Raw genomic sequence first — 9757 nt, 5'->3', positions numbered from 1 at the left:
TCAAGGGCATGTACCTTGGTTGTGGGCACATCCCCAGTAGGGAGTGTGCAGGAGGCAGCTGATCAATTGTTTCTCTCTCATCCATGTTTCTAATTCTCTATCCCTCTCCTTTCCTCTCTGTAAAAAATCAATAAAATATATTAAAAAAATAAAGGATAACGTTTGATTTGTGAGCTTAAACAAAGCAGTCCTACCTAAATCCCTTCCAAATCACTTTTTTTTTTATTCTTTAAGACACTTGCCAGTCCCTAGCAGATCTAGTTTCACAAGACATCACATTCTCTAAGAATCCATGAAATCATAATATAGGATATTCTGTTCAGCACTCTGGCCTCCCTGTCCAAGTTCTCCGTGCTTTACCTATCCTTGTTTCTGCATAGTCTAGTCTTTCCCCCAGGAGTGTGGCTCTCTCCCAGTCTCAGTTTCTCTCTTCCACTCCTATTTGCTCAACGCCCCAACTTCCGCCAAGAACCTTAGTAGATTCAGATCCTCGATTTTCTGTGTACCTCCTATAATCAGAATCTTCAATCCTCTCTTTAACGAGTATTCTGTACCCTTGTGCTAGTTCCCGACTGGTTGACTCAAGGAAGTCCTCATCTCCAGGTAGTCTCAAGGGTTGGCAGAAGCAGGGAAGGGCCTGCGGGGGCGCTTTGCAAGCCGGGGCAGTCCCAGTCATTACCGGTGTACGGGCTACAAAGGCAGCCAGCGGGGTTGGCAGGGAAGGAGGGCAGAAGGCACGACAGCTAGCTCCGAGGTTCCCACGCCTCACCCGTGGGCCTCCTCCAGGGCCCTCATCCGGGGCCCTGCCCTCTGCACCCGGCCGCCGGACTCCGCCTCCGGAAATGCCACCGAGAAGCACCGCCCTCCAAGCGGCGTAGAGCGACTCCCAAAAGGCCTGGGTGGCCGCGAGCAAAGGTGTCTGCGACAGGACGGCAGCCTGGCCCACTGTGGCACTTGGGTGAGTCTCCGGAAGCCATTCTGGGGTCGCGGTAGGGGCGGCCCCATGTTTTAGCCTGCCGGGGAGGAGGCGGAGGCGGAGGCGGCGGGTCCCGCCGACGGCGGTTTCCGTCCCCGGGAGCGCGCGGGCCGGTGGTGCGAGGGCCTGTTTCTCCTCAGCCCGGCTTTGCCCCGCGGACTGAGGACCCTGCTGTCAGGACCCGGTGACCGTGTCTTGGTGTCAGCCGGGTGACCGCGGCTTGCCTCGCCTTTTTGGGGCCATGTTTTCACCCAGCGGAGGAGTGGGAGGAGGGCACCGCCGGGAGAGGCCTTCTGACGACCCGACGCGAGGGCCTTTCTGAGGGTTGCGGAAGGGAGACAGCCCTCTCGCATAAGCGGGACAGAACCCTATCGCGTCCTTGGGTTTGAAGGACACCAGTCAAATCTGTTTGGACCGCAGCTCTTCCCTGGGTTACTGTCAGGATTGAGGGAAAAGGCCTGTCTACCTAGTCAGAGTTAGCGACGGGTCTCATCCCAAAAGTGGGATTTTGTTTTCAGTCAAGACTATTTAGTAATTGAAAGTCGGCTGACGGAGTGTTTACCAAGTAACCCTAAGGGGCCTGCTCTTAAAAAAATACTGAGTAATCATAAGTAGCATATATCTCTGGGTACAGACTTGAGCCTTGAAAGAAATTTGTAAATCTCAACTATTTTAAACTTCCCTCAGAAATCTTTACTGTATTAAATTGTACTTTATTGATTTTTTTTTGAAATACCACAAGTTCGTTGTTTAATTTAGGTGCTTAATCATTATCAACTATTTTTATTGAGTATCTACAGTGTCTAAGGTACTTTGCTAAGTACTCAGGATATGAAATTACAGGCTGTTTTAACTTATTAAAATAATTTCTCCTAATCTCACCCCACAGTGATGTTCATTGCCCTCCAGAACAGGGATGGAGGAAATATCTGTCCAGGAAGCAGCAGGATCACCAAGGGTCCAATTTCAGTCTTTGGAGACCCAGTCTGAGGGTCTGTCCCCAGAGCCTCAGTTCCTGCAGGACACCGACATGGAGCAGGGACTCACTGGGGGTAAGGCAGAGAGAGCACTTACATCCAGGAGAATGGGAGTGTAGAGGGGCTTCTGGGCCTGGTATGAGAGAGGCCAGGAACTTCAATAAGAAGATGGTCCCTTAGAGGGCTGTCTGGAAGGGAGGGGCTCGTGTGCCTCAGTTCAGTCCTGGTCTTGGGCCCCTCTATTAAGGACAGCCTGTCTTTCCTTAATAGGCAGAATGGTAGTCACTCTGCTCCAGCTGCTTTTTGTTGATACGACCTTTGCTTCATCCCATTTACCACATCCACAATCACTTCTAAGATGTGCCATTTTTGCCGCATCTCACAATCCTTGCTTGGCTTTCATTTCCTCTTAGGTTTAGGGCTATCCCTCCCCCTCTTCCCTTCACTTAGTATCTTCTCTCCTTGATGACTTTTCCTGCTTTGCCACAGGCCATTCTGTTGCAACTGCAGTGTTTGTGACTAATTTAATTGTGGTCAAGAAAGCACCCATTTAATTCCTTGGTTGAGCCTGTATGAATGTATACATGTCTTATATTGATTATACAATAACATTTTTATGTATTATATAGGTAGGTTGATCTGTCCTATACTTCCTTTGTTCTGTAATCTTATCTCAGAATACTTGTAGCCAACTGCAGTGAAATAATGTGTGTCAGCAACACTAGGTATGTAGAGTGCTGTGGGGCATTGTGGGAGTGTGGACAGGATTGTGAGGCAACAAATGGCCATTCCTTATTCTTAGCTGCCTTACACACTAGTTGCAGAGACAGTGCCCATTCACAAGATAAAGGTTTAGTGATTATAGAACAGTGTCTGGGGAAGGGTCAGAAGTCTATTAGGTAACCATGGCTCTTGACAAGTCACTGTAAGTTCTTATGCTTTGCTTTGCCCATTTGCAAAACGGGTATATTGCTTAAAATCCTGAATCATGGGTCTAAACTTTTGTAGTAGGACATGCAAGTGCTGAGAAGGAGCAGAGTAGACACACTCAATACTTAATAAATGTTCATGTGAAGAATGTTGATATGAAGAAGGGTCCTACTGGCTCTCTTCTGTAAGGGAGCCCTGGGGAAGGGCTGCTCTCACTCTTGGCTCCTTTCTCCTCCCTTAGCTCCACCTGTTCCCCAGGTGCCTGCTCTTCCCCACGAGGGAAGCCTAGGAGACCAGGCAACTGCACTCCTGACAGCCAGGTACCAGGTGAGCTGAGGAACCTTCTTTTCCTCAGGGACTGTTGCTGCTTATTGAGTGTGGCCCTTCCCTCACCCCATCCATAAACCTTGCCTAGAATTTTTTCAGTAACAGACTCTGGTTTCAGAACTGGTCCTCTTCAGAGACCTGGACGCCACACAAACCATCTTCCCAGCTTCTTAACACCACCAGAAAACACTGTTTCTTCTTTATCCCTAGTGTTTTGATGGGGGCTTATTGTTAAAGGGTTATGGAATTTATTCCCTAGATTCTAATCTGTTCTCACTCCTCCCTGACATAAATACACACTGGAGACTCTATATCATCTCCTTCAATCTCTGGCCATGATGCTGTAGTGGCCTTATTCCCAAGAGCAGCCAGGCTGTATTATTTCAGGAGTTTGTGACATTCGAGGATGTGGCTGTGCACCTTACTCGAGAGGAATGGGGATGCCTGGACCCCGTTCAGAGGGATCTCTACAGAGAAGTGATGTTAGAGAATTATGGGAACGTGGTCTCACTGGGTAAGGACTTCTTTTTATTCATTCAGTTGACCCATTGGGATTTCTTTACTGAGTAGGTGTGAGGTCTCTGAGAGTAGAGTTTGGCTCAGATTCCAGGTCTAAGAACCTCTGAATCCTCTATCTTTAAGGCCATCTCCTCTGGGAGTGGTTTTCCTTTGGGGGTTTTAAGATGAGACAGTCTACTCCTTATTCTGAGTTAATGGTTCCTGCTTTTATGGGGTATCTGTTCCTTGTTAAAAAAGGGAAGCTTGCTTGTGCTTTGCCTAAGTTCTCACCTTCGCTATTTTGTTTTAATTTAAATTTTATTTTATAGAGAGAGACCTAAGGCCTCCCAACCTACAACCAGACACTTTCCTTCCTGGTAATTCAGTTCCTTTGTATCTGAGTTTCCCATTTTCTTTGGAAGAAGAAATGCCTTTTTAAAAGATAAGCTTAAATCTTTCTTGTTGAGTAATCTCTTACAAGAGAGATTACTAAATTAATCTTCGAGCAGGCAGAATTTGAGAGACTTCATTTAAAGGCATGACTCACTGTGCGTACATTTCAGTGAATCACCCAGATGGTAATTCTAAATAACCTCATTCCTAACAGCAGAAGTCTCAGATTTAAACCAAGTCTCTCCTTTGTCATTTGGGTGGTATATAGTAGGCTGCCCAGATTAGGTGACCTGTGGTGCTGTGGAGAAACGTCAGTGGGGGGTTGTTGATAGCCCCCTTGATGTGAGCATTGCTCCTTTCTCCTCTCTCTCTCTCTCTCTCTCCCTCTCCCTCTCCCTCTCTCCCTCTCTCCCTCTCTCCCTCTCTCCCTCTCTCCCTCTCTCCCTCTCCCCTCTCCCCTCTCCCCTCTCCCTCCCTCCCTCCCTCCCTCCCTCTCCCTCTCCCTCTCCCTCTCCCTCTCCCTCTCCCTCTCCCTCTTTTTTGTTACCTGTCTCTGCTTTTGTTCTTTTTTATTTATGTGTGAATTTAATGAAGGTTTTTCTTTTCTCTCATTTTGCTTTGCCTATGCTGATGGCATCTAGGGTTGTTGCTTTGTCTCCTTGATTACACTCAGGATTAAAGAGGTCTTCTTCTCTGTGGGGAGGCAGCCTGCCCACTGGGAACGTTTTAGCGTGTTTTCCATTCGTGGCTCTTTGATCTTTGTAGGCATACTTCTCCGTCTTCCCACCACCCGGATTCATAGTGTGAATTCCTGCCCGGCCCTGAGTCATACCCAGGCAAGTGCTTTCTCTGGAGAAACACTTGCAGTCCTTTCAGCAGGAATCTCCAAGAGATGGCCCAAGTATCGGCTTCCCATCGATATTGCTCATCCCTGCTCGGAAACTACTTTTCCACAATTATAAGATATTACACTTGATTGATGGAATAGATGCTCCCAGGATGCCACCACTATGTAAAATTGCAGCTCCTCAAAAGACCTTTGTTAAATTTCTAAAGGGCCAAGGAAACTCTCCGTTGCCACCAGATGCATTTTGTATCCTGAATTTTGAGTTCATTCAGAAGCCATGGTTGGTGGTCATCTACTTGTGTTCTGTGAAATCACAAAGTTCAACTCCAGCTCTTCAGTTATGATGTTTTCATTTCATTTTAGAATGTGGAATGTTTGTTGTGCGCCCCTCCTTTTCTGTAGTGAACAGGACCTGCTCCTTCTGATGCTTAACTTTCTTGTTACCCCTGGGCTTTCTTTATATTTAACATTCTAGTCTTCTTCTTTTGAGTCCCTGTGGCCGCCTCCAAGGTCCTGACTTTGTCCCCTTTATTATTTGTTGCTAAACAAGATTGATACATTTACATGACCTTTTCTGATTAAGTGTTCCTTAGCTCTGTCCTTGGTGGAGGGGAAATGGGAAGGCAAAAGAGTTCAATTTCTTTATTTCAGGGCATCAAATTGAATGTATATTTAACAATTTTGTATACTGTAAAGTGATATGTAATTGCAAGATACTATAAATTTTATCTAATAATAACATAATTTCCAACAGTTAATCTGTCTACTTTTTGGAGTAAAGCAACTTCTTAGCAGCTTAATCAGCCTAATAGCACAGCATGCTAGTTAACTGAATTTCGTTCCATTTTCTCGCGTCTCTATATACACAGGACACACATGCACACTTATACACATACTGGGCACAAATGCACACAAGAAATCCTCATATTCAATTTGCTCTTGTGATAGGAGCATCTCCTTAGTAATTATTTTCTACTATCCTAGGGAAGACCTTTCATATTTGTGGGTTCAGCAAATTCCATGTGAATTTTAAAGTTATACACTTAATTAGCTTAGCTTAATGTTGATGTTATAAAATAAGGACTTTTATAATTCAGTCCCTTACTTAGCAGCCACACATCTTTTTTTCCCATGGCAGTAGCTTTGAGGTGTATTTGTCACAGACATCAGAACTTTGGTCCTTTGGTTAAGTGCTTTGACTATATTGTAGTAAATATACAGAGTATGGCCCTCACTGGTTTGGCTTAGTGGATAGAGCATTGGCTTGCAGACTAAAGGGTCCCAGGTTTGATTCCCATCAAGGGCATGTACCTTGGTTGCAGGCTCCTCCCTGGCCCGGGCCCTGGTCGGGGTGCATGTGGGTGACAACCAATGTTTCTCTCACATCATTGTTTCTTTCTGTCTTTCCCTCTCTTTTTCACTCTCTCTAAAAGATCAATGGAAAAATATCCTCGTGTGAGGATTAACAAAAACAAAACAAAAAAATAAGTAGAGTATGAACAGCTGAGTAAAAGAGTGAAAAAGTTTAGAAAATCATAATTTTTATTACCAAATCTAAAAAGAAGCATGCTCTATTAACAATGTATGAATTACTGGCTTGAGGGTCATACCCAAAGGAATGTTATATGTGACTTAGTGCTTAAAATTAAGTACTGGAAATTAAGACTGGGACAGAGGCCTGGCTTGCATTGCAAGTGGGACAGAGTGCCGGGTGCTTGATTAGATGACAGCATTAGAAACATGTTTATCAGAATTGTAGTTCATGATAAGTGAGTTTATCAGGAATGTTTGGTACATATCCCCTAACTTTTTTTAAAAATATATTTTATTAATTTTTTACGGAGAGGAAGGGAGAGGGATAGAGAGTTAGAAACATCGATGAGAGAGGAACATCGATCAGCTGCCTCCTGCATACTCCCTATTGGGTATGTGCCTGCAACCAAGGTACATGCCCTTGACTGCAGTCGAACCTGGGACCCTTGAGTCTACAGGCCGACGCTCTATCCACTGAGCCAAACCAGTTAGGGCTCCCCTAACTTTTTGAAGTTAATGTCCTCAGGACAAAAATGATTTTGTATAGAATGTTTTTATTGCCACAGCTATATACTATTTCTTGAGCAACCGATATGTTCCTAGATTTTATATATATATAATTTAATCCTTACTGTAACCTGTGAGCAGGTATTACTCTATTTTATACCTGAGGAAGCTGAGATTCAGAGAAATTAGTAATTCACGTAATTTGGACTCAAAACTGACTATAAAACCCATGCTCTTTTTTTTAATATATTTTATTGATTTTTTTACAGAGAGGAAAGGAGAGGGATAGAGAGTTAGAAACATTGATGAGAGAGAAACATCGATTCAGCTGCCTCTTGCACGCTCCTTACTGGGGATGTGCCCGCAACCAAGGTACATGCCCTTGAGCGGAATCGAACCTGGGACCCTTTAGTCCGCAGGCCGATGCTCTATCCACTGAGTCAAACCGGTTAGGGTGAAACCCATGTTCTTTTTCACTATTTTGTGTCTTAAAGCAATTAGTCAAACCACATGGTGTTTTTTATATTTTCATGGCTCTGTACTCCGATGACAATGAAAAATGGCTATGATAAATTGAACAGATAGGCATAAGTTTGTATAGTTTGGGAACAGAAAGGACACATTCAAGATGTAAAATTATCTAGGAATATATTCCATTATAAATATACTAGAGGCCCGATGCACGAAATTCAGGCCTACCTTCCCCTGGCTGCCAGCACCGGCTTCCCTCTGGCACCCAGGACCCGGGCTTCCCTCGCAGCCCCAGCTTTGTCCGGAAGGTCATCTGGAAGGATGTCCAGTCTAATGAGCATATTAAACTTTTATTATTATAGAAGACACACAAGAACAATATTGCTAAGGAGAGATTTTATTTGTGTATTTGTTAAGGATCAGGAAGAAAGGCATGAAGCTTCCCAATCGCTAAATCTTAGGCAGCAAACCAAATAATGAGGTATATTTTATTTTTTTGCTTTATCCCTTAACCTTTTAATTCTGAGGTATATTTTAAATGTTACTTTAAAAAACCAGATTAAGTAAAAATAAATTAGGAAATGGTCATGGATTAAATTTAAAAATTAAGAGATTTTAACAAAAAATTGTTATTTTTCTAAAATATATTTTTATTGATTTCAGAGAGGAAGAGAGAGGGAAAGAGAAGGAAAGAGAAACATTGATTTGTTGTTCCACTTATTTATGCATTCATGGCTTGCATCTTCTATGTGCCCTGACTGGAAATTGAACTTGCAAGCTTGGCATATCGGGACCACACTCTGACTGAGCTACCCAGCCAATGGCAAGGAAACCTGTCTGAATGCTTTCTGAGACCCTTAGTGTGGTAGAGTAGAAAGAATATAAACTCTGGAATTAAACTTGGGTTCCAGTTACCAGCTGTGATACACGGAGCAAATATTTAAGCTCACACTCATTTTCTTCATCTATAAAACATGAAAAATAGTGTCTCCCTTTTGGTTTGTGCCAAGGATTAAGTTAGATTATGTTTATAAGTACCTGGCTCATGGTAGTTACTCAGATGCTTGTTTGAAAAGGACAAGTGATATGAGCTATAGACCAGCTTTTTTAATACAAATAAAAATTTTAGGAGAGTGTTCAAATTATTTCTTTACAAGTGCAATTTCCTCAAATTGAATATTGCTCTGACTGTGCCTAGAGTTTGGATTTTTATTATAAAGAGATTTTTTATTTTTTGGCACTAAAGATCTCTTAGATCCCTTTTAATGAAAACATTCATGATTCCAAATCTTTTGGATCCTGGTTCTCCAATCACTATTTCTATTCTTTTATTATGTTTACTATTTACTCCATTATCAACATATTGGTCTTCTGTCTTTCTATACATATTTTGGAGGAAGGAATGGATTTCATTCACAATCATTTTTTTTTTTTACTAGTAGATTATTTAAAAGCCAGGTTCTGAAATAAGACTGGGGTTATGTCCTAGCTTAACCACTTAGGCCTTGGGCAAGTTAATTAACCTCTTTGAATCTTAGTTTTCCTATTTTTAAATGGGTATAATAATAGTGACTACCTCATAAAGGTATAGTGAGTATTAAGTGAGTGCAAGCTTGTACAGCTCATGGTATGGTACTTTGTACCTACCACCTGCTTAGTAAATCATAGCTTAATATTTGATGATACAGGTGACTTTAAGTCTATATCATGAACTCTCTTTTCTTCTGAACTTCAGTCTTGTATATCTAATTGCCTGTTAAGCATTTTATATCTTTCTACATTACCTTAAACACAAGTCCAAAATCAAACCTCTCATTCCACATTGAGATGATCTTTTTTGTTGTACATATGTGACTTAAGTGTAGATATAAAGAACCAAAATTTCAGTTGTCAAATACTTAGAAATATCTTAATATCTCAAAAGTAGAAGTTGCAAATTATGTTATGAGAATTCTAAACAGAATAGTTGCTGCTTCATGCCACAGTAACTTTTTTATAACTTGCAAAACTATTTCATTTGACATGGGGGACCTTACTAAATACATGTCCAAAAGAACTCTATTAATGCCCAGCAGGAACTCAGAAACACAGTAAATAAAAGACATTTATATCTTTTTTATATTTGTTCTGATCTCTCTGCTCTTAGACTCTCACACAGAATCCCAAGAGGGCAGCTGTCAGTTTATATTTTCCAAGCCCAATGCCCTTTTAAAAACATTGATTATTTGTTATATGTTGATACTTGGACACAAAATTGGCATTCAATGAGTAGCTTTTAAGCAAATGAATCAAAAGAAA

General features: G+C 42.3%; 1 protein-coding gene across 5 annotated transcripts in view; it reads left to right on the top strand.

Annotated features, from left to right (window-relative positions):
• The first annotated feature begins 848 nt into the window (after nucleotides 1-848).
• The window catches only part of ZNF655 (zinc finger protein 655), a 41720-nt gene continuing 32811 nt past the window's right edge, over nucleotides 849-9757 (top strand). For 3 of the 5 annotated variants that reach the window (XM_080680312.1, XM_080680313.1, XM_080680310.1), the window contains exons 1-2: nucleotides 849-958; nucleotides 1866-2028. In XM_080680312.1, the coding sequence (XP_080536438.1) occupies nucleotides 1893-2028 (136 nt within the window). In that variant the 5' untranslated portion in view covers nucleotides 849-958; nucleotides 1866-1892. Of the gene's footprint in view, nucleotides 959-1865; nucleotides 2029-3124; nucleotides 3211-3597; nucleotides 3725-4866; nucleotides 5747-9757 lie in introns of those variants that run through there. The other 2 variants (XM_080680311.1, XM_080680314.1) reach the window with 2 other exon arrangements.

This window comes from Plecotus auritus (genome assembly GCF_963455305.1).
Source record: "Plecotus auritus genome assembly, chromosome: 7".
NCBI lineage: Eukaryota > Metazoa > Chordata > Mammalia > Chiroptera > Vespertilionidae > Plecotus > Plecotus auritus.
Note: the sequence above shows the minus strand (reverse complement) of the source record. Positions and strands in the feature narration are given on the sequence as shown.